Source organism: Ambystoma mexicanum, chromosome 5q (genome assembly GCF_040938575.1).
Source record: "Ambystoma mexicanum isolate Mex_15411 chromosome 5q, UKY_AmexF1_1, whole genome shotgun sequence".
NCBI lineage: Eukaryota > Metazoa > Chordata > Amphibia > Caudata > Ambystomatidae > Ambystoma > Ambystoma mexicanum.
In genome coordinates this window covers 707,330,285-707,355,984 of record NC_090933.1, presented here as the reverse complement: position 1 = coordinate 707,355,984, position 25,700 = coordinate 707,330,285, and the positions used below count along the sequence as shown (strand labels likewise).

The window sequence follows — 25,700 nt, the reverse complement described above, 5'->3', positions numbered from 1 at the left end:
CTTTGGGATTTTAATTTCTCAATTGCAGACATTGAATCTCAGATTAAGAGGGCAAACACTTCAATGGCGGCTTGACCCAATGGGCTGACAAATACACTGAAGAGGAGCCCCAAACACTGGGAAAAATCGTTATCTATTCACTTGTATGACATTGTACAGTCCAGGGTAGTTCCTCAGTCTTGGAGAATATCTTATGTCGTTCCCATATATAAAAAGGGGGATAGAACCTGCCCGACTAACTACGGCCCGATCTCGGTTATGGATGCCGACTCGAAGATCTTTGCAGGGCTGGTACTACAGGGAATTGAGGAGTGGGCTGAATCTAATAAGATCTTTCTGCCCCCGAAGTTTGGCTTTCGCAAGGGGATGGGCACGGAGATAGATGGACTGATTATCTGTCTACTCTTGGAGAAGGCTTGCAAAAAACCAACTCCAATATATTTGGCGTCAGTTGATCTTTCGCTTGCCTTTAAGGTGGACAGGGTGAGACTCTGGACAAAACTTGCCCATATGGGGCTCCCTTCAGGACTACTGGCTATTCTTATCAATCTACACGAGGATTCTACAATCCAAGTAAGAATGAATATGTCAGGTGACCTCTCTAAACAATCCAAACAAATAATGGCCTTAGACAAGGGTGCTTGTTTGCCCCAACCCTTTTTAATCTCTACACTGCAGACGTAAATGTACCTCTTACAACCTTTTCCCTTGTCTCTCCTAAGATGGAGGGTATAAAAACATACGCTGACAACCTTCTACTGGTCGATAACACCCCCGTTGGCTTACAACGAAAGCTTACGGCTCTGACTTCATACGTACAGGAAAATGCACTGGTCATAAACTAAAAGACATCTGTAGTAATATCCTTCATCAGGAAGAACATACATTTTAAGTGGGTAATCGATGCATGCCCTCTAGCAAAAGTAAGATCTCTATGCTACCTGGCCTTTCCGGTTTTCGGGATTTCTTCTGCACAGTCTTACTGGAATTTCTATTTGGAGAAGGCCGACCAGCTTATCCTCCAAATGAGGAAGGTTTCCAACAAATACTGTAAATTCTGTTATTCCCCTGATCAGGTTTTATAATATGAAGGTGGTACCAAAATTACTATACGGATCGAAATTCTACCAGCGTATGGTACAGAAAATGGAATCTAAAATATGGAGGAATTATTTTTTACCTTCCCCAGAGTGTCCCCGTATCTGCAATACGATATGAGTAAGGTCTCATGTCCTTAAATATGAGAATGAAGTGGAAAAAAATATTATATTGGAATCTGGTTGTCTCTAAGAATAACTCCTTATATACCCTGTTGGGAAGTAGACTGAGAAGTGGCACCAGCGAATCGAGGTGGATGTTGAAACTACAAAAAGACTGTGTAAACCTCCTTGAGTCCATTAAGTCATTGCATGAAATGCGGATTCTCAACCCTGTGGGTGTGAGAAAAGCGGCTGCAATGGTTGGATTGGGCGAACACCACGGAAATGGTGTCCGCTTCTAAGATCTATAAACAACTAATTGCCGAGGGGAAAGAATTAGGCAGGTTGGAATCTTACCTGATTAAATTCCCAGATCCAACAAGGAGAGCAATTTATTTACGCTTCCGCTTTAATGTTCTTCCTACGGGGGAAATTCTTGAAATTAGATCTGTAACTCGTCAAAATATCCCCTGTCGTTTTTGCCATTGTAAAACGACGACTGAATCACTTGAACATCTACTTCTGTATTGTGAAACAATTGCCGCACAGCGACTAATGGCCTTTGGCAGATTTGTCCATGACCCCTCCAGGGTATTGACTGAAACATTGTTGGTATATGCTGCACGGGAAGTTAAATGCATTAAAGTTGGCAGCGGTAAGATTTCTAATGTGTTTTGGCAACTATAGGAAGATAAAGTAATACAACAGAGATTCTTCACTTGATCCCTGAAGTGTGTAGTTTGGCAACTATAGGAAGATAAAGTGATACTACAGATTTTTTTTTTCACTTGATCCCTGAACATACATGAATGTAAAGTGTGGCCTAATCTTTTCTTGTCTGGTTTTTGATCTCGTATGTTTTTTTTTAGATTTAAAAAAAGGAAATGCTGCAGAATCTATATCTGATTTCTGAACTGAGAAGAAAATAAATTGTGGCATTTTCCTTCTTTTCTCTTTTGGTTTTGATCTTATACGTTTCTCTGGTTTTAAGATGTTAAATATTTGTAATGAAATTGTATGTTTTAGTTTGGCTAAATGCTTTGAATGAAATTGTACATTGTTTTAGTTTTGTCAAATATGTTAGTTCAATTTTGTAAAGGTTTATTTTGTATAAACCAGATACAATTTTTTTTTAAAAAGTGTGCGGGACCCCAGAAACAGGGAAAGTGTATCTCGACAGCCAGAAACCGCAATGTTGCTATTTGCAGTAGTCGCAAGGAGCTGAAACGCCGAAGTGCCACTTGTTTGAAGATTGCCGGTTGCGTGCGTTGACCTCCTGTTGCAGTGCAGGAGTCCCCAGAAGTCCTCCCTCTTGTCCCCACGACTGAGGCCCAGGAACAGTGAGATCTGCAGAGCTGCACAGGAACAGAAGTAATCTGCACTTTTTCTTCAATCCAAAGATACTATAAAGTCTGAGAGAACGTACCTCTTATTGTAGAGTTGCTTGCATCTTCTACTACTCAAGTCTAAACCGCTTGTGGCCCTACATTGATTCTTCTTTTCTTCAAAGACTTCTAAAACATTGTGCAAAGACTTTTCTACTTACCTACCAGGAGTGCTTCAGCTCATATAGCCTTTAGCCCATTGAATCATTGAATTTGGCTTAACCTGTTAGACTGAATGACTGCTTGGGGGATACAAAAGTATTTGCCTGCTTAAGAATATTTGTGATCTCTTGTTTGTTCTAATAGCCTTTTCCTTTGACCAATTCCTAAGTATGTTCTAAATGCAACAGTAAGATATTAATGTCCCTAGCACCCTAGCTATTGAAGTCACCTGAGGGTGTAGGATGTGACTGTGGGCCATCCCAAAAGGGTCTTTACTGATTTAGAAACTAAGAGTGTGTAGTTTTGGAGTGTATTTGTCTGTACTTGTATATTGCTCCCTTCTGAAGAAGGCTTATTCTGACTGATAAATAACTTGTTTAATCAAGAAACCTTGTGTGTTTATTTGAATACTTGTCACTGTGAATCTCTGTGCAGCTCCCCTACAGCTCACTTTGACCCCTCTTGAGATGAGCCTGGCTGCTCAACACGCTGCCAACCTGTGTAGTACAGACTAATACCAAAGGTTGGGTTCCTATTGCCAGGAGTCCAAGGTTGTTGTAGTGTAACCAAAGGGTACTGCATACAATCTTGCCTAACCACACACTCATGCTATTTATTTATTTTAGCAGCGCCCAAGACAGTGATGCATCACGGCGCAGGTTACATTAAGTGCGATTTGACAAATGAAAGCAAGCATGCTGTGGCAAAGCTGTGCCCCATGGTAAGTGGGGCTACATCAAAATATGTAGGTACAAATAGGTAAAAAGCAACATTAGGATCGGTGCACAAATTGGGAAAGCCTCACCTCCTTTTGCAGGGAGCTATATCAAATATGCAGGTACAAGTAGGTAAAATACAACGTTAAGATGGGTGCACAAATTTGGAAAGTCTCACCTCAAAGGTAAGGGGGCTGGATCAGGCAAACAGATACATAGGTAACAAAATGTTAGTAAGTGCAAATCTGGAAAAGCCGTGCCTCATGGTACGTGGGACTACATCAGGCATTCAGATACACGAGTGACAGAATACTGGTAAATGCAGAGTCTGGCAAGACCCCATGTTGCCAGGGCTACCTCAGTTATTCAGGCAAGCAGGAGTGGCAGCGTGAGGAGGCAAGGTAAGATTAAGACAGCTAAGGCGTAGTACTAAAATGCAGCAGAGAATGGTACTAGTTGAGTTGTATGCAGGTAACGTCAATCGAAAGCAGAATGCTACATAAATGTCAGGTTGGGAACAAATAAAAGTCAAGTTGTGAGATGTGCAGCAATTTCCAGAGGAGCTGCACCCATGGGATGGTGACCAGAACGAAGGGAGGTGGTCACCGGAGGTAAGGTCCAGGGTAAATGGAAATGAGGGATTGAGGTGGAGTATAGAAAGAGGCAGGGCTAGGCAATATCGAGGTAGATTCAGGGGAATGGAAGGAGCAAGGAGACATGTCCTGTGGTTGATGCAAGATCATATGGGCTACAGGCAACGACAAAGCTTACCTAAATAGTGCAATGGGAGGCATATCGACATCAAAGGCCAGAAAGGGCAGGACAGTTTGATCCACGGTGGTAAGGATGGCTCCAGAGGAAGAGGGTAGTGAAGACTGGAAGCAAAGGGCCATCCCAAGGAGACAGTCTGGTCAGCAGCAGGCGGCTTGCCCGGTGCAGTCAGGCAGATCAAGAGTGCCTTTGGCTGTGCCTTCGCCACGGGCCGGCTTCGCCTGCTGGCATGTAGGAGGCAGGACAAAACATGAAATTGGCCAATCGAGTCATGTGGTGGTCGGCACATCTAGCCAATGAAGCTGGGTGCCGGCAATGTTGTAGGACCGGTGGTGGGGTCCTTCATCTTGAGGTGCAGCTGTGCACCTGCTTCGGTATATGCTGCATATCTACATAAAGTTTCTAGCAGGCCTCAAGAACTCCAAGAAGCCTGGTCCAGGTATTTCTTCCCAGAGGAGCCATGGTTCAAAACCCTCCCTCATTTACAAATATCCATGTTTCCTACCAGTGTGTTGTCTATAGGACGTGATGTGTAAGTACAAGGGCATTTTCCTGCTGGTTTTTTTGGGTATGGTTTCATCATGCCCAGACTCCTAATGAATAGATTCATCGGGATGTTTAAATCAGAAATGTATTCAAATTTAGCAGAGGATGATTTCTTATTTAAAAGGAGATTCCAGTAGCAGAGGCTGGAATACTGAAACGTAAGTTAGTTTATTTTCCTCTCTCGCAAATGGGTAACCTTACCATAATCCTCAGGCTATGAATCCCCAGGGGAAATAACTATTCAGGTAAGGATAGCACCAATTAAGCAGCCAGTTGACCTTTAGGCACATGTCAATCTTTTGCTAAAGCTGTGCTTTCGGCATGAATGGTGTCACTATTTAGATTTGTAGGTTTATGTAAATAGTGTTGCTGTCATATGACATACAAAAATGAGTTTTGTTTCTCTTCTTCTGCTCCCTTGTCCTATTAAGGTTTTTCTAGACCCCATGTGTTGAGTTACTGTCAAGAGGACAGCAGGGTAATGGAGAAAGGTAAAACCTGTAGTAATCCACAATAAGCGAATGGTCACAGTTTTTATGTCAAATGCTTTTAGGATAGAATTAAGGGCAGTGGCATGCAGATGCGGTTTGTTTTTTTGTAATAACAGCCGCACCGTCACTGGGCGCACAGTGAAGGCTGATTGGGAGGCTGCAACCCCCTGTAACACCTCAGTCGGGTATTTGGACACTCGTGCCGGGGAGGGTTGAGTGCCTCCTGCGGGAACGCACAGCTGAACAGATGGTGGGGGATGTGCATCAGCACCCCCCTTTGGAATAAGGTTTGGAGCTGCTGGGACGCGCTCTGACGTGGAAGGAGAAGGAGCCTTGCGAACGACCGGTATATGGTGGTGGAGGTCCGCGATGTGGCGCATACGATCCTGGGACTTTGTCTCCTCAGTGGGGCTGCGGCAAAGGAGGTGGCTGCCCCAATAAATGCCCGGTCTGAGCATAGTCTGCCTCTGATGCCAGCTTATTAACACAGAGGGCTTGTTGTGGGGCTTCGCCTTCTGTGTCAACTCGGCACTCCAGGAAGGGGTCATTGAAAGTTTTAGGCACGGATTACTTGGCATGTGGAACCTGATTGAGATTGCTGGGCACATCCATACACTCAAGATGGGGCTGTTGGCCAGGAGGTGGAGGAAAGACTAACTGTGCTGCGGCCACTGTGAATGAGGGAATGGCAAGTGCACCCTGGGAGCAGTGAGGAGACGAGCGGCTTTCTTGAGAAACACCCACAACATCAAGAGATAACTGGTGCCGTCGCGGCATATCCCAGGAACGCACAAGGAGGTGCACGCCGCAATGATCAGAAGAGGTTGCTGGAACGAAGCAGGCATACAGACCCAGAGGCAGAAACAGAGAGCTGGCAGCAGGTGGGCAGTGGCATGCGGTCCCCCGAAACTGTAGAATGGCAGCAGTCAGGCCTTATGGGTTGGGCTCACCCAAGTGGGCCCGGGCGGTGCGGCACTGTTAAGAGGAGGTACCCCTCCATGACAGAGAGATCGGAGAGACTGCAGTGCTCGACGGCTGCCCTGTTGGGGGAGTGGCAGCAGCTCCAGAGGGCAAGAGAGGAACGGCCAACTGCGCACACTCAACGGTAACAAGAAAGAGGGCTGATACACTGGCAGCAGGTGGCAGAGAAGGCACACACAACAGAGGATCTACACAGCGCAAAGCTGCTGCCCAGAACACTGTTAATCCCAACGGGAGTCCCGTGCGCCCTGGGGGACTCGGACGCCTTGCGCTGCGCTCCACATCATCTAGCGGCGCAGAGCAGGCAGAAGCCAGTGGCCTCCCAGATAAGAGGCTGCAGTGCCTGCCTGCATGAGATTGCAGAGGGCAGACACTTGGGAGGGAGGGCTGCGCATTAGGGCCAAGGGATCGACGGAGAAGGGAACAGTTGGGGCACACTCATAAAAGACTTACCTAGCACTGCATCAATATCCCAGATAACCGACGCCTGCAGGAGGTCCGCACATCCTGTGGAATCCGGATACAACGGCCAAAATCTGGCCCCAAACCTTGCCAGCTGAACTCCGGGTACAACATTTGAGGACCAGCAACATGGAGCCCTGCTGATCAAATGCTTCCTAAACCTGGTAAGATGAAAGCCAGACAATCGTCCATAGAAAATTATGCTGAAGTAATGCAACAGGACCCAAAAGGAGATCTAGAGCCCCTGCAGGCGACCATTGGAGACACTATGGAGCTGCACAACCAAGTCGTACATGCTATTTTATTTTTAAAGTATTTTATTGGCATTTAACTTTTATTAATATTTACACAATCTGTTAAAGCTTAATTTTCTTAAGAGGGAGGGAAGTGGGGGATACAAAAAGAAATTGGAAAGGGAGAAAAGCAAATACACAAAAGTCAATAAACTAAGTAATACAGGCTATTGCGGACCTCAAGACTTCGTAAGGGGGCGCGGATAGAGGTTTTACAGCTGGATGTGGGTCTACTGCGTCAAGATTTGTGTTGCCTTGCAGAACGCACCACTATGCTAGATGCTCAGGTGAAGAACACCACAGACGAGCTCCAAGAGACGCATACCAATATCTACGTTTTGCAACAGAAGGTCAGCCTCTTGGAAAACTGGGTAGAGGAAGCAGAAGACAGGGCCCGGAGGTACAATATCCGTATAGTGGGGCTGCCAGAGGGAGAAGGCGCGGACCCCACCGCATATATAGAAAATGTTACTCAAGGAAATTGGGCCCTGCAACCTCACGCACGGTTTACTATTGAGAGGGCACATAGTGCACTAACTAGACGTCTGCCTCCTGGAGCGCCTCCAGGCCAATAATTGCGAAGGTCCTGAACTACAAAGATGGAGAAGATACTGGCCTACTCCAGACAAGGAGGGGAACTGAGGAGAGCCTCAACTGATCTGGCGGTTTACCAGGACTATACATTCCAGATGCAGAAAAGCCGGGAACAATTCAGGGCAGCCAAAGCCAGACTCAGGGCTGCGAGTCTAAAATATAAGCTCATAACCACAGCTAGATTGAAAGTCCTACATAAAAACGGGGCCTGGTTCTTACTCACATTACTCTGCACCACATGCGGTGCGCACTAGACTACCTCTTGTGCAGGAAATAGCCCATCTTATTGCTGAGCGCAATATGAAGGGAGGGTTCTGTTGGATCACGCTTTGCTTTCTCTACTATGGCAGCTAGGGCTCAATTAACCACATGGAGAATTAGGGAGGAATCCCTGCAGGACCGCCCCATTTAGGGAAGATGTTCGGGCAAGCATAGTGGACTATGTCGCACACAATGTGGGAAGTGTAGCCAGCGCAGGAAAATTCTGTGATGCCCTGAAGGTAGTGGTTAGAGTGGCCGCCATAGCTGGCACTGGGAACACACAGGCTTGCATCAATAGGGAGTTAACCTCACTGGAGGAATAACAACCAGTACTGGAACAGTCCACCACAGGATTGAGAGGGGAAGCGGCGAAGATAGTCGCACTAAAACAGAAATGTATCGAATGCTGGGAGCGGCAGGGCACGCACAGTTACTCTAAATATATCGAGAGGCAACACTGGGAAGGGGACAAAACGGGCCTTCTACTGGCATGGTTGTATAAAAAAAAGAAGCTGGACCAATTCATTCGATTTGTACGACAATGGGAGGCCTCTGCAGTACCCAAATTGGAGTCGAGGACCCCTGATACTGCAGGAGCACTTGGATGAAGTGCTAGATGAGCTAGACATCCCCCAATTGGACCAAGAGACCATGAACAATCTGGAGGAACCTATCACTTTAGAAGAAATTCTGGAGACGATCAGGTCCCTGCCGACAGGGAAGACATCAGGCACAGATGGACTGCCGGGTGAATTCTATTAGGAATATGCACAGGAGTTGGCCCCGCACCTGCTTAACACCTTCACTGACTACTGAGGCAGCTGTCCTTCCCGCAAACCTTAGGGAATCTGTTATTATACCCCCCCTCAAACCTCATAAGCTAGCGATATGATATGATAGTTTATTTATATAGCGCCTATACAGAATGTGTTTCAAAGCGCTTCAAGGCAAGGGAGGGAAAAAGGGGAAAATACATTCTTACAGGCCTTGAACAGGAAGGATGTGAAATTAACTATCGTACTCGGCTTGACGACATTTCAGATAGTGCAAGCGCTAAGACATGGATAAGGAAGGGAGGGGGGAAGGAAATGGAAACAGGCAGGCAACTACTAGGCCTGGCGACATTTCTGGTATCGCCAGAGAAAACAAAAGGTGAGGGAGAGTGGTGCAGAAAGGGAGAGGAGGAACATAACAAGTGACCGTCGTACTAGCCTGACAACATTTCAGTTAGTGCTGGAAGGGGTTGGGGGGGGTTAGTGGGGGGGAAACAAGTAAGGGGAGGGGGAGGAGACAGACGAGGTTGCTATCATACTAAGTCCAGTGACCATTCTGATAAAGTAAGTGAATAGAAGAAAGTAAGGGGAGGAGACGGGGAAAAGGGAGAGGAGGAGAGAACCGAGAGTAAGCAGTCAAAAAGAGTGGAGAAGCAAGAGGGGAGAGCGAATACAAATGCAGAAGTCAGTAGTTACACATAATATTGCAAGCCTGGATACAAGATGAAGATGGGAACAGCATGATTCAAGGCCACCATGAGAAATGGTGACTCACCGTGACCAGAGGGGTGGGGATGGCCTGTGGTGACAGAGGGAGTAAACACATGTTGCATGCTTACTTGCTGTCTGAGCAGGGACTCGGGTCCTGGATCCTTCTGGTCCGAACAGATCCAAACAGGAATTGCCCTTTTCTTTGTCTGCCCTGGTGACCAAGATCCACTTGCACCTGCTCCCCATATAGGCCTTTATCTATGCTTAACCAGGATAATAAGATTCTGCCGTCTATACTTGCAGGAACAATGAAGAGAGTAATACGTACACTGGTGCAGCCGGACCAGACCGGCTGTGCCAGGCCCTAATATGTCCTGGAATTTGAGGCGGTTGCACTATGTGATAGCACAACAACCTGGGAGACCCCATACGCCATAGCCTCGCTGGATGCAGTGAAGGCATTTAACTCTGTGAGATGGGACTGGCTGTGTGCAATACTGCGCAGGTTTGGATTTGGGGAGGCATACATTAGGTAGGTTAAGCTAGTGTACACTAGACCGAACGCAAGAGTGAAGACAGGCAGATGTATCTGAGGCATGGAAACTGGGTAAGGGTACCAGGCAGGGCTGCCCACTATCTCCCCTGCTTTATATCCTCGCTATGGAACCAATTGCGCAGTACCTCAGGAGGGAATACAAGGGGGCAGGTATTGAAATAGATGGAGTTACGCATCTGGTATTGCTATACGCTGATAATACGTTGTATATACAGAACCCTGAAGACAATTTGGAGTTATTATTGGAGGCGTTAGAACGGTTTGTGGGATTATCAGGGATCACGATCAGCACTGTCAGGTCCGCGCTGTTCCCACTGGGAAGACTGTGTATGGTAGGGAGGGAGGTGCTCCCCGTTTTGGCATTGCTAATGAAAGAACCCACTTTCAGATACTTGGTGGTCAATATATATCATGACCCAGGAATAGAACATAAGCAAGAGAGTAGGGCAGAAGAGCCCAGTAGGACACTGCGCTCGCAAAGTAAATTGGTACAGAAGAGGCAGCAAGTGGCTGGAGATTGTGGGTACATTGCCCTAGTACTCCACAGGATTAACAAAATTTGGCAATTGTTCCAGCCTCACTGCACCAACACACAAAGGAGTTAAAGATACTGCTTGAGTTGCAGGATTATTTATTTAGAACATATGCAGCCTGACTCGTGTTTCAAGCAGTCCTTGCTCTTCCTCTGAAGTTTATATTGAAAAGTCTGGTGTAGTAGGACGTATTATTGAATGTTATAGCTTGTTGTTCATCGCGGATGTGGAATGCATATTACCGGTGGTCTGCTGCAAATGCAACTGGTCCCTACTCGGTGTAGGGACCAGTTTCATTTGCAGCAGACCACCAGACTGCTCGAAACACGACTGCTCAAAACACGTGTCAGGCTGCATATGTTCTAATGAAATAATCCTGCAACTCCTACAATATCTGTAACTCCTTTGTGCGGAGGCTGGAACAATTGTCAAATACAGTAATAGAACATGTACATAATACACAGACGGTCCTAGAGGGTATCCAAAGCTCCATGAAATTCTGGACTAAGCTGCCCCTCTCCTTGATGGGGAGAGCAGCATTACTGAAAATGGTGGTGCTGCCTCGACTCTTGCACTTCTTCGTGAACGTCCCATATTAAATACCCAAGTCCTTTTTTTGGGAAGCTCGATGGTGTATGCAGAAGCTTTTTGTGGAAGTGGGAGGAATAGTATACCACTCTCCACGTTACAAGGGCAGTGTGATGAGGGTGGTATCAGGGTCCCGCATTTTGACCTATACTTTAATAGCAGGACAGCTGCAATTTGTGGTTGACGGGCTTGCAGACGACCCAACTAACGACACATTGCTGTTGCAACCCAGGGAGTCCCTGTTTTACCTAAAGGAACTGGCGTGGAAGCCTAAGGGAAAATACGGGTCGCACCTAGTGACCCTAGGGGTAAGAATGTGGGATGGAGCATTAGGGGTGATGGGGCTCACAGACCCATTCTCTGAGCAGATCCCCCCCCCACCCCAAACCCCCCCTTTTGGTTGCGGTAATGGCTGCCTCGACGCAAGCATGCCAGATGATATGCGTGCACTGGGAGCCCCAAGGAGTGGCTATGGTTGGAGACCTATTGCGGGACACCTCATTCATACTCTTTGTAGAATTGGTTGAACATCCGCGCCTGCATAAGGGCCAATACATATTGCACAACACTATTAGGAGAGAAATAATGCAGCAGTGGCCGGCATATAGTGAGTTGAAAGAACAGCATGCCATGGTGGACATTTTGTATGATGTATCTGAGGGAGGCCACACCATAGCCTGGATATATAGTGTTAGGGAGAATTCTCATAAATGTGCTCATTCCTTTCTACCTTAGAGACCCCCAGCTCTTTTTTCTGGACTTTAGGACTTAACTGGAGAGAGTGGGACATTTTTCCCACTCCCTCATGTATTTTTCTGTGATTTTGACTCTTTACTTTGGAGTCTATCAAACTCCATAGGCATCATCTTTACATTGCAACACACAGCACATTCAGTGCAGTGACACTGGGAAGTCTCTTAGATGTCCGAACGTTTTAAATACCTTCTCTTGGCAAAACTACTGTTTCCAAGAGCAGTAAAGTGAAATTGACTTTACTTACATTTTGTAATTTTCTAGAACCAGCATACACAATCTTAAAATAGGGTGCTGGAGGGGATACTTAGTGTCCCCTGTGTCTAGTTTCTCATGTAACATGTTTATGTTAACCTTTCTACAATTAATGGCTGGTGGCAGTGGTTTACCTTTTCCTACCGGTGTGTGTTTTTACCACAGGCTGCAATTGCAGCTGCAGTAATGCACTCATGAGTTCCCATTTTGTCAAAATGGCCCGGTCTTTTTTTGCCATTTCTTGTTGGAAAGGTCCTTCTTGAGACTTACTCTGTGCACCAAACCAGTTTTTGGTCCCTTTGTTCGTTTTGTCTTTGGCGGGATTCACTGGTGAAACCCGCCTCTGGCTCCAGCGTGTCTGCCAGGGCAGGAAGTGAGGGAGGTCCCAAAACTCCCTGTGCTTAATCCCCTTGGTTACAGGAATGCACACAAAGGGTGATTGGCCTTGGAGAACAGCCAGCCTGATGTGTGAGTGACAGCTAGGCTGCGAATGAAGGGGAGAAACCTGAATAAAAGGTGAGGCTTTTGATTAGGAAGGCAGAGTCGACCACTGGACGAAGGAATCCCAAGAACTGGGAAGAGACGCTTGCTGCAACTCCTGGACCGTTGGTTTGCCCGGTGAAGCCCTGTTGGATTGCTGAAGCTCCGATTTCACCTCAACTAGAGAAGCCCTGCAACGGACGACTTCTCCCCTTGGGTTGGTGGGACCAATCATCCCCAAAACCAACTCGTTCGGACATCCGCTCGGAGCTGGCTGTACCTCCATTGCTGCTGCAGGAACCGATTGCCAGGGAGAGGAATACCAGAATCGAGTGTCTTGTTTTTAAGTCTGACCCGAGCTCCGGGAAGATCCTCCGGACTCCCATGAAGCAGGACTGACTAGACCTGAGCCACCTCAACAGAGTGCTGGACCCCAAATGCGAGGACATTCCATAAAGGTATCCGATAATTGCAGTGGTGCTGTTTGCGAGAACCGCAAGGAACTGAAACAGCCAAGTGCTGCTGATCTGAAGTTTGCCTATGCTGCCCCTGACCTTCAATTCATAGTGCAGGAGTCCCCAGACTTGCTCTGTCTAATCCCCACGATTGAGGCCAAGGAACAGCAGCAGTATCTGCAGACCTACACAGGAACAGAAGCCAGCTGGAACCAATTTCTTCAAACCAAAGGTACTGTAAAGTTAAGGGGACTTGCCTCTTGTTGGGTAGCCTTGCTAGCTCTCAGCTGATAGTTGTCTTGGTTGCTTTTGCAGAGTTGCTTGCAGCTTTGCCCCTCACAAGCCTCCCAGCTTGTGGCCCTTCATTTTCTCCAACGACTTCTAAAACATTGTGCAAGACTTTTTATCTACCTACAAGATGTGCTTCAGCTCACCTAGACGTTTGCTCAACTAACATTGACTGTCCTGGCTCCCTGAAAGGCTCTACTTACTGCTGACTTGGTACTTTAACTATTCCACAGGGAAGGATTAATTTACTTTGCATTGGAGGGTTAAAAAAGTACTTACCTGTTTAAGAATATTTGTTAAACATTGTTGTATTCCCTCTTTTCCTTTTGACACTAAACTCAGTATTGCTCTAAATGTATCAGTGATATATTAATGTCCAGTAGTTATTTGTCACCTTTGGTTGTAGGAAGTGTTGGGTTTCTATTGATTTATTGAAACAGTGTGTACTTTTTAAGTATATCATTGTTACATATTATTCCCCCTTCTAAAGAAGGCTTATTCAACTGACTGTTAAATTAATAAATAATTGTTAAACCAAGAAACCTTGAGAAAGTGTTTATTTAGATACTTGTCACTGTGAATCTGTGTCATAGCCATACAGCTCACATTGACCCCTCTTGAAATAAGCCTGGCTGCTCGGTCACTCTACCAACTTGTGTAGTACATGCTTATACCAAAGGGTGGGTTAACTATTGCCAAGAGGACAAGGCTGGTGTAGTCTCCCACGGGGTACTGCATACAATCATGCCTAACATATGACTTCCTGCTAACTAACAGGACAACTACCCCCTTGGTAATAAGGAGTTAATGGGAGGACCTAGAGGTCCCATTCACTGACTCACAATGGACAGGGGTACTGGGATATCATAGAAAGTGTCACGGAACACAAGGTTGCAATTGATACAGTTGTTGATTGCACACAGAGCATACATGACACCCCAAAGAATTTCTGGGTTCCCAGGTGCAGTACCACAGTTATACCCCAAGTGCAAAGGTAGAGAAGCGGGCCTGTTCCATATGTTTTGGACTTGTCCAATAGTGGAGACATACTAGCGGGAGGTGGCGAGGAAATTGAACAAAGGGGGCTTGGAGTTGAATGCGAGTTCCCCAGTAACTTGCCTTCTGGGCCTTTTTCCGCGTCCCACTGGCATGAAACACATTGCCAAATTGAAGGATTTGGCGTATATACTGGCCAAACGCAGGATAGCCATGGCATGAAGTTCCCCAGGGTTCCAGATGTGGAGAAGTGGTGGCGGGAAATGAAGAACTGGCCAATGGCCGAGACAGCAGTGTGGAGAGCGGCACTGCAACTTCAACATGGCGAGCGTGCAACGGGTATCATGGAATGGGAGATTTTATTACAGGCCCTGTTCGATGCAGAGACCATTCAAGCAGAGAGGGGATTTAAACCGTGATAACGCTTGGAGGCAATGCATTTTCATGAGTAAGAATGGCATTGACACCAAGAGGGGGTGCTGGACTTTAGGCTGGGAAGGAACAGGGTGGGAAGGGGGAGGGAACGGGGAGGGAACAGTTGGGAGTTGGATTTATGAACATTGTGATTTGAACACTGCAAACACTGTATGAGACAGAGTGGTGGAGTTGTTTTTTGTTATCTTCTTTGTCTATGCAAAAACGAATAACTAGTGGGATTTATTGATAATGAAGGATCTATTCTGATACATAACTTGTAGCGGCAGCCATCTTGCATTAATGACACCACACAGGCCCTCTGCCCCAAATACAGACAAAACCCCATTGTAATACAGGATTATGTGCTTCATTTACAATGCACCCTTCGTATTAATAACTTCCCATGATTCAAAATCCCACAATTACATATGCCAATCAACTAATAGGTGAGTGATGCAAGTGTCCAATGTGGGAGCCAGTGTGTGGGCTTCGCAGTGTTAAGTTAACACTTTTTACGATGTCCTTCCAACAACATTGTGAACTAGGCAACGGATCAGGCAGCTTCAGAGAAAACCACATACAAAGATCACTAATGTGGTACTGCCCCGTGAATAGTGCCAACCTTGCCTAGTTCTTTGGTTTTTGTAATCCCATGTATGCCTGCAGATATGATTGCATCCCTTTTTGACATGCTAACTAGTAAACTTTCTTTTTCTCATCAGATTTTCACTGTGGGCTGTTCTTTTCGTTTTGGGGCGACTGCTTACCCTGATTCTCTCTGTTCTTACTGTTGGTTTCGGCCTTGCCAGAGCAGATAATCAAGTCTTCGATATCAGCCTTGGGAACTTTAATGTGTTGCCTGTCAGGTACTTGTTTAATAAAGTGTTTGTTTGAGTCTGCGAAATACATTGTTTTGAAATTTAAATCAAACCTCCTCTTCATAAAGATGAGATCTTTTGTTTTAGAGCTCCGACTGGGGAAGGGATTCAGTACTCAAATTTGGTTTTGTGGACTGATTTGTAATGCTTAATGGCCTTTAATTTGAATGTTTGGCTCTGGATTATGTGAACATAGTTGAAATTGTGATATCCTCTAATATATAATGTGTATCCGCATTAGACTACGTACGCTTACATGAAAAAGGTTAATATGAAACCTCATACACATTTTTCTCTGGTACTTTTAATTTTGTGGCTGTAACAAAAAATGTAATCCAATGAGGTAAATTTGCTTTGCAGAATAAGTGTATTGGCATCTATATGCATAACCCAGGCCTTCATCATGTGGAAGTTCATCAACTTTCAGCTTCGGAGGTGGAGGGAACATACTTCTACGCAGGCACAATCTACAAAGAAGAAGTCGGTCACAGCAAAAGGCAAACCCTCCAGAAAAGAAAAAGGTTTGTTGTTTACAGTATTTAACATTGCCATTTTTAAAAAGTTATATATTTTTTTAATTGCTGGTCATCAATGCTTTCATTCGTGGACCCACTTACTGATTGTGAGCCTCATTACAAGTTGGGCGGTATTCTGGCAGTTAATCTGTTGGAAATACCACCCAACAGAATTACCATTACCGCCACTTTGTTGGGCGGAATTACTGCCGGATTACAAGTGACAGTGGCACAGTGAATCCCCATTTTTATAGGGTCCATTGCACTCTATGGGGCATTTTTAGCGTAATTACTGCTGCCGTAATTCTGCCAAATTTGGTGATTTTTGGCATAAAGGGGGTGGATTTAGGTAAATCCCTTACTCCAGGGCCATAGCCGTAGTATAGCGGTGCAGGAAAAGTGGTGGTAATTCCGTTACTGCTAATTTATTCCTGCACTACCATACTTGTAATGAAGGCCTGTGTGTGGACATTTTATAAAATATCTTTCTTTTAAAAGAAAAAAACTTTGCTCAGATCCATTTTCTTATGATGCACTCTGTGTGAACAGTGAAATTATTGCAAATTTCAGCGAGGCACGTTAAAATGAACTTTCAGCATCAACCCTGGGGGTGGACTCTGAAAGGCCAACTTATTATGGTTAGCAGAAAAGATACTGCAATCTAGCCAAAGCCAGTTAAGGTAGGGAAGCGGAGTGATCCGTTTTAGACTCGGTAGGGTGTGGTAGTGATCTAGGGCTACAATGAGACAAATGGAGCACTCCCAATAATTCCAGTTGGAGAAGTATACAATATACGGTTCCATGTGTTTATCCCTGCAAAAATATTGCCAGACTAAAATATTGGCATATGTTTGCGGCGATTTTAAGGCATGGAACCTGCGAGGGACACCCCCGCAACCCTTGCATTATTTTTAAAGAAGCAGGGGGACACTCCTGCAGCCCCTGCTCCCAAAAATGACCCCCCTCCCCCCTGACCAAAATATCGCCCATGGCCGTTCCAGACAACCATATATATGGCAATATTTTTGGTGGGGATAATATGTAGTGATACCAAATATACTACTAGGCCTTTGAATGCACTCTAAACATATGACAACTTTTGAGATAGTTAACAGCATAATCATAAACAATACTTTCAGTAACTGTGAGTGGTAAAGCAAGGCAAGTTAGACAAACAGTTGATATAAAACCAGTAGAGACAGGTAAGTACTCAAGAAGAAAGATGTAGTAAAACACTTCTGAGCAATCCTAGAATGAGATACCTTTACTTAACTCTAGCCCTGATAGTGCCCAAACGTCACCAGTTTCACAAATTATACTTTTCAGGTAGATTTACTGTTGGATTTCAGCAATGCCAGTGGTTCAGTGGTTACGGTTAAGATTGCCTGAAATCAGGAAAAGTTCATGTGATTGTCCATACCAGTCGCACCACACTATCGGTTTGAGGGAGGTCCAGGGGTAACGAGTGCAGTCAGTTCCAGCGTCTGTATTGGGTCTGGCTAGTACCCTGTTTAGGCTCCGGTGATAGTTCTGAAGACTGGGCAGCTGGACATCCTTGCAGACTTCTATGAGAGAGGTGACAACAGGAGACCTCCAGGGCATGTAGAAAGCAGGATTTGGCATAAGTCGCCACAATCGGGCGGCATCGGGCAATCTTCGATTGGTGAACAAAGTAGCAGGCCTTGCATGGCTTCAGTTTAGACTTAAAGGCTAAAAATTTAACAGCAGGCGACTTGTAGCACAAGTTGAAGATACTCGAAGTGCCAAGGATGCACTTGGAACAATGGCTACTGCAACGAGCTAGCCCAGGAGAGAGCTGGTCAGGCCCCAGGTTGTCCAGGGACACTTCCTAAGGCTCAGTAGGTATGGATCCTCAGGCATTGATCAGGACTGGTTGTTCCCACCGTACCAGGGGTCAAAACACTGAGTAGGGCCTTCTGGAGATCAGGACATAGGAGCAGAGCTTCAAAGGGACTTCACTGCTGTTGATGCTGGTCAGCTGCAATGGTTGTCCAAGGGTCTTTAGCTGGCTGCACTTCAAAGGGTTTTGGTTCCATCGATCTGTTGAATGGCTGCAGGAGTCCTCCTTTGATCCAGGATTTGGACACGTTGTCTCCAGGTCCACCAATGGGTCTGGATCATTCAGACCGGCAGGGGCTGTGCAAAGTGTTTGGCCAGTTGCTTTTGTAAGGGTGTAGGAGTAAGAGATCAACACAATGGTGGCATTGTTGATTGCTGAGGGTTGGAAAATGCTTAACTATCCCTGATACTAAGAGGGGCCTTCCTGCCTCAAAGGAATAACTAAGAGGGTCTGTCAGGATGTCCAAAGAAAGAAAGGTCCACTGTCATTTTTTTTTAAAAGAACTTTATTTTGATTTTAAACTGTTATACAACAATTACGCCCACATTAGGGCGTGTTCATCGTGCAATTAACCCAGACCCCCCCAAACTCTCCTCTCTCTGTTCATTAAGTTATAATGCTTAATTCGTCCTCCTTGTATATCAATTAGCGTGCTGGCTTGAGTGCTAGGAAAGGTCAGACTCAGCATCCTGAGAGCTGTGGTGTTCCGTTGAAGAAGCCTGGTCTTCGTCTGCTTTTTTTTATTAGAAATGCAATCACTGGGCCCCATATGTCAGGGGTGGAGGGGGTGCATGTTGGAAGTAGTGTCTTGATGAAATCTGATTCTATGTCTTGACAGTAGAGAAGGTCTTTCCGCCAGTTTGTGACCGTGGCGACTCTTCTGCACGCTAGGGTTAACAGAAGCCCAGCCAGTTTCCTCACAGCTGGTGCTAGTCGGTTAGTCAGGCCTAGCAAGGCTATCACTGGAATCGGTCGTGTTTCCTTTCCTATGATTGATGTTGTCATTTGAAGGACCCGAGTCCAGAACGGTGTCAGTTTCGGGCAGTCACATGCCAGATGCATGAAATCCGCTGTACGGCATCCACAGCTTTCACATTTTGCGGGGGTTTCTGGTTCTTGTTTGTTCTTTTTAGCGGGGGTGATGTACGTTTGGTGGAGGAAATTAAAGTGGATTTGCTTGAAGCGAGAATTGAGGGCGATTTGTGTGTTTGACGTAGAATAAATGTCCAGTCTTAATCTGGGAGTGTGAGTTGGAGGGCGTTTTCCCATCTTGCTTTTGTGCGTGGGTTAGCTGGCACAGTGTCTGTTAGGATGGATTTGTAGATAGATTAGTCTGCCCTCGCCTTGTGCTTGGATCACTCTGTGTAGTAGTTGCCAAGTCGGGGGTTGCTGCGGAAATGAGGGGAATAGTGCTTGGAGCGTGTATCGAGTTCTGAAGTATAGGAACTTGTCTAGGGGGATGTTGCCGCCTTTTTCTGTTGCTTGTTGGGTAGTGATGAAGGATCCTCCACTGAACAGGTCGTCTAGGGTGTTTATCTGCAAGTTTTCTACCCATTGATGGAATACTTTTTTCAGAGGTCAGAGGAATCCCTGGTATGAATTTTACTGGGAGGTGGGGTGAGTATCTTATTTGGATTTCGTATTTTTGTGCGAGTTTCCTCCAGATCCCGTAGGTCGCGAGGACCACGTTCATGGTGTTGTAGGGTACCGGGAGCTGAATTATAATTACTGCCCTCAATAGGTTAGGGGTTGCTAAGGCGCTTTAAATCTGTAAGTGTGGTCTAATGAAATGTGTTGCGTACCAGTGGCTGAGGAACTGCCCCTGGGCAGCCCTGGAATAGCGTTCAATGACTGGGAGAGCTAGACCTCTGCTGGATACTAGGAGTGTGAGTATGCGACTTTGGCCGGTTTGCCTGCCCATATTAACTAGAAGACTAGGCTTTTGACTTTCTTTATAAAGGATTTGGGGATCGAAATGGGGATGTTGGTGAAGAGGTATAGTAGTTTTGGCAGAATCACCATTTTGACAAGTGAGGCTCTACCCCACAGTATAAGCGGGAGCGCTTGCCAGCGGTGAGCTTTCTCTTGTAGTGTTTTTAATACCCCCTCGTAGTTGTCTCAGAATATCTCGAGGTAGCTCAGTGACATTAGTATACCCAGATATCGTACCCGAGAGGTCTCCCATGTGAAGTGATAGTCATCAGTAAATGCTCTGGTTTCTGGCGTGAGTGAGAAGATAATGGATTTAGACTGACTGATTTTTAGCCCGGATACTGCTCCAAACTTAATCACCTCCCTCATCACTGGGTTTAGGTTTTCGTTGGTATTACGGATGAATAATGCTATATCGTCCGCATAAAGGGATGTGATCAGCCTGTGAGGGCCGAAACTGAGCCCTCTGTGGAGTTGTCGGGCTCGGAGGTTCCATTATCAATGCGAAAATCAGTGCCGACAGTGGACACCCCTGTCTGGTACCTCGTTGCAACTGAATTGTGGAGGATCTTGCAGAGCCCACGAGTATGTTTGCTTGGGGTTTTTTATATAACAGCAAGACTAATCTGATGAATCGTGCACAAAGCCCCATCTGAGTGAGCACTGCGAATAGGAAGGGCCATTCCACCGAATCAAAGGCCTTTTCGGCATCTAGCAGTACCGCAACGGCCTGATGAGGCGGGTGGGGGGGGTCAAGGGCTCTGATAATTCCAAATAGCCTTCTGATGCCAAATGTTGTATTGCGGCCAGGCACAAATCCTGACTGATCTGCAAACATGAGGGCGGGCATCAGTGGTAGCAATCTATTCGTAAGTATTTTTGCTAGAATCTTGTTGTCAAGATTTAGAAGTGATATGGGCCTGTAAGAAGCGCAGTCCTCTGGGGGTTCGCCCGCTTTGTGTAATATTATATTCGCCTCGCGGGAGGACTGTGGAAGGCAGCCTGTGTCCAGTGCCTCAGCGTACACCTCTGCTAGAAGGGGGGCCAGGTGTGGGCAAATGCTTTATAAAATTCTCCCGTTAGGCCGTCGGGCCCTGGAGCTTTTGTGTTTGGAAGGGTTTTGATAGCTTCAATTATCTCGTCAGGGGTGATGGATTCATTAAGGGGTTCGCGCAGCTCACTGACTACCCAGAATAGTTCAGTATCATCGAGGTAGCTTTTTAAGGTGTCGATGTCGGAGTTATGTTGCGAGGAGTACAGGTTTTGGTAAAAGATTTTGAATTCGTTTGCTATGTCTTCATCAGTGTGCACCAGGGTGCCCTGACTGGTCTGTATTCTTTCGACTGTTGTCTGTTTCCTGTCGGCGTTCAGAAGCCTTGCGAAGAGTGCACCAGGCTTTTGGCCTTCCCCGCATTGACAGACTTGGCTGTTCCTTCTTGAGAATTTCACCTCCCATTCAGCCACGGCTCTAAATGTTTCTAGCTCCTCCCTGAGTGCTGCCTGAGAGCGTGGGTCGTTTACATTTGAGATTTTGAGTTTGAGGTGTTTTAGTCGTTCTTTGCTGGAGGATAGTTCAGTTCGAATCAGTTTGACGATGCCGTTTTTTTTAGCCAGGCAGATTCCTCTTACAAAGCATTTAATTGTTTCCCAGATTGTGCTAATCGAGTTTACGGTGCCTAGATTTGTTTCCAAGAAAGCTCTAATTTCATCTCGGTGCTCCGAGGCGAACACCTGATCTTGCAGTGACCCGGGTTTGAAGCGCCAATGCAGTAGGTGTGATTTGATGATTGCCGGGTTGCAGACCAGGGTTACCGGGGAGTGATCTGAGAGCGTCCAAGGAAGGATTTGACATGGCCCCCATTGGAGTGGGCCCTTGGCTGAGATGAATAAGTAATCAAGCCTAGAGCTAGCATTATGTACTGCTGAGTGGAGCGTGAAGTCGCGCAACTCCCAGTTGCTGTGTCTCCATGGTCCACGTGATCGTAGGCTCTGCATATTTCGTGTACCTGGCAGCTGGCTTTGGACCTGGTTGGCGACGAGGCCTGCGACTTATCCTTTAAGGGGTCCAGGGTTGTATTCATGTCGCCTCCCCCAGATGATCGTTGTGAAGGTGTGTAGCGATAGGTTTGTGAGCACCTAGTCGAAGTTGTTGTCTCCCTCTACATTGGGGCCATAGGAGTTGACTAGGGTGATATCTTTACCATCTATGATACCCCTCACCAGGAGTGATCTGCCGTCAGTGTCTTTGGCGGTGTTTATAAGCCTGAAGCCAGTTTTACGGTTGATTAGTATCGCCACTCCCCTGGCATATGACGAATGAGGAGAAATCTCTGTGGCAGCCCCAGAGCCGAGCCCATTGGTGTTCTTTTTCTGGTAAAAGGTGTTTCTTGGAGCATGGCCACATCAATGCTATGCCGTTTCAGGTACTGAAGGATCTTCCTGGTTTTTGAAGGGAGGTTGCCTCCCCTAATGTTCCATGTAGCGACTTTGAATTATTCGCCTGGCTTGTGAGCTAGAGCTGGTGTGAATGCCTTTGAGTGGTGAGTACGCTGGGCGACGGTGCCAGTATCTACGCTTGAGTATGGGAGGTTTCTATAGTGTTCTAGAGAGAGGGCATTGCATTGCCTGAAGTCTGGGGTGTCGGTGCGTGTAGGCGGTCCGGGGGTGCATGCCCGTCCCCCTTCAACTTCCTTCCTGCCACGGGCAACCCCTACCTTGCCCGTTTGTTTGCTTGAACAGAGCAAGGACCGCAACAGTGCGAGTCCGGTACTTGTAATCCCACCCATTAACTGTTAGCAACTGAGGTAACTTTTGCTGTGTAAGGGGCCCTCCCAGGCTGCACGTCCTTGGAGTACATGACTCCTGTGGTTATTCCGGTATGGTGGCTGCATGTGGTTCATAGGATGTGAGCCTTCAATTTCAGATCAATTCTATTGGGTTCCTGTGGAATCTTTCCCTCTGCGTGCGTGGCCGAGTGGGGTTTGGTCCGGGGCAGCCTGCGCGGTCTAGGAAGTACTTTGCCTCTTCTGGTGTCGGAAAAAAGTGTACTCTACCCTCATGTTGCACTCACAGCCGGGCAGGGAAGAGCATGGAGTAGGTTATTTGGTTGTCTTTAAGCCTTTGTCTGACCGAGGTGAAGGATCTTCTTTGTGATTGGACCGCCGGGGAGAAGTGTATTTTATCCCCATCGTGATGTATTTTGCCTTTTTCTCTGGCCAGGCGGAGGATGGTGTTGCGGTCTTTATAGTTAAGTAATTCCGCTATTATTGGCCTTGAAGGCATGCCTGGGGTGGGTTTGGAGGATGGAATCCTATGGGCTCTCTCCACCACGAACATATAAGAAAGTGCTTCTTTGCCAAACAGGGTGGTGCAGAGCGCCTCGATAAAATCTTCCATTTTGGATTGCATGGTGTGCTCTCTCTCCGACAATTCTGATGTTGTTTCTTCTTGACCAGCCTTCCGAGTCCTCGCATTTGGTATTAGCTACTTTCATTTGTGTTTCAAGTTGGGCAACTCTTGCCGCCAGGGTCACCGCGCCGTCATCTAGATTTGATAAACGTTGTTCGACTTCGTTCAGGCGTTTGTTATGGGTGTCGATGCGGTGCTGCAGGAGATCCACTTTGGAAGAGAGACCGTCCATTTTATTGTTTAGGTTCCCGATCCCTGCTTTCAGCTCGAGGAGGAATCCTTTGATGTCGGTGGCGGAGGTTTCCTCAACCGTTGGGTGTGAGTTAGCCATTGGAGGTTCAGGCTCCTCCTGGAGCCTGGGGGCCTTGGGAGCTGTCCCTGTCTCAAAGGTGAGCTTCCTTTGGGATCTGTCTGTTTTACCCATTGAATTTGCACAGCTAGGAGTGGCCTTGTGTGGCGGTTGGGGTTTGCCTCTGAGTATTGGGCGCTAGTGGTGCCTCTGTGTCCAATGGGGTGTGGACTGGACGGTTTGTTGCTGCCAGTAGAGCTGAATCTCTTCGGTGTTAGGTGGTAGGGTGCTGTTTGTAATTCAGGATTGATCCTTATGTCTGCAGTTCTCAACGGGGCTCGAGGCCTTAGGGTGACGTTCCAAGTAAGAGGCACGTTGTCATAGAGGGAGAGGCGGGGTGGGGGCTGGGGAGCCTCGCAGCTTCGCCTACTGTGGGTGCAGATGGTTCAATACTTTATGGCGTGGTGACCCTGCCGCACCCTGTGGGGGGCTAGTTAACGCGTGGACGATGGCTCTGAGGGGGAAGGCTGCTGGCTAGCCGGTTGATTGCTGCTAGTATAGTTGAGCCCCTTTGGAGTGGATGGCAGGGTGCTGCTGTTAAGTCAAGACTGGCCTTGTGGCCTTTATTTCCCAGAGGGGCTCAGCTGTGGAGCAAGGATCTATGCAGGAGGCAGGAGGCACTGTACTTGGAAAGGAGACCGGGGGGGTGAGGGAATCTTTGTGCCTGTTCCCGGTGCGGGTGGTCCAACTTTGCGCAGTCTAGTGTTGTAACAGGACCCTGTGATGGGTAGGTTGAGGCATGAGAGGTGACTCCAGGGAGGAAGGTTGCATGGGTGGAACGGGGTTGTTGCAGGGGTGCAGGGCGCCAGGCCAGTATAGTGCCAAAAAAGCACGCTGTACCTGTCTCGTGTTGCAGGGGTATCCACCGCCAGGCTTCTCCGGCTCACAAAGGGCGATCACTCGATGTTAGGCCTGGGGAGGGGGCTTCCGCTCCCCTCCGCACCTCTTTTCACACACGCGCGGTGGGCGGGGAGCGCCTCTGACCAAGTACTGCAGGCAGGGGGAAGCGCAGTGAGAGGGGAGTCCTTGGGGAGGAGTGCACCGCTGCGACTCGACCCCCGCCTCCCTCCGCTGTTGTTGTTGGCGGGGGTCCGCTTCTCACCAACACGGGGTCACCGTCCTCACGGATTTGGGAGTTGGCTGCGGTGATGTCGCTGCAAGGGGGGGATGATAAGGTGGGCTTGCTTCTTCGGGCCCAGGGTCGCTCAACCCGCACTCACGCGGGAGTCTGCCGTGAGCAGGCGGGGCTCCACCAGTAGTCTGGGCTGCTGCGCGGCCTCGGCGACCCCTCGCTGGTGCCGGAGCAGTGCCGACCCCTCGGATCTGGGCTGCTGGCTGCGGTGATGTTGCTGCAAGGGGGGCAGTAGGGTGGGCTTGTTTCTCTGGCCCAGAGCCGCTCGGCCTGCTCTCCTGCGGGTGTCCGCCGGGAGCAGGCGGGGCTCCACCAGTCGGGCCTGGGCTGCTGCGCGGCCTCGCCGGTCCCTCATTGGCGCTGGAGCACGATGGTTGTGTTGGGGGACGTTGCTTCACCGATTTGGCCCCAAATTTCACATGAGTGGGGGACAGGCACTCCCCTGCTAAGATGCTGTTGTTTAAGGCAGTATGTTACTGGGATATGGAGGATTTGTCAGGATTTAGGCCGGCCGTGCGGGAGCTCGCTACGAAGCGGCCATCTTGGGTGGCCTTCTAGCACCCTCCAGAAAGGTCCACCGTCATGTCAAAAACATATTTCCAACACTTAACTAGGAACTCATACTAAAGTGAATGGGGATCTTCTTCTGGATGTCATGCAAACCTTCTCCAGTTCGTAAAAGTAAAGTTCATTACCTGGTGCAAAAATAAACTTCTGAATGACAAAGAGAATGTCTCCCTTCTCCTGGTCGTTTTATAGGATTCACCAACACCAGGGGGAATGACTCTCCTGGCTTCTTTTCAACTCCTTCAAAGTGCCAAGAGAATGCCTCCCTTCTCTTAGCTTCTTTATGGGTCCCAGACTCGCACTCTCTTCCTTCTGTATTTTAGTCCACCTGATACACTAGCCTGTTAGGTATTGTGACTGCAATGGTTGCTTGAGGGGCCTTGACTGTTTTT

General features: G+C 47.4%; 1 protein-coding gene across 1 annotated transcript in view; it reads left to right on the top strand.

The window, feature by feature from the left end:
* The window catches only part of TRAM1 (translocation associated membrane protein 1), a 519,069-nt gene that overhangs the window by 472,345 nt on the left and 21,024 nt on the right, over positions 1–25,700 (top strand). Inside the window, exons 9-10 of the mRNA XM_069621183.1 lie at positions 15,389–15,532; positions 15,905–16,065. Of these exons, the coding sequence (XP_069477284.1) occupies positions 15,389–15,532; positions 15,905–16,065 (305 nt within the window). The remainder of the gene's footprint in view (positions 1–15,388; positions 15,533–15,904; positions 16,066–25,700) is intronic.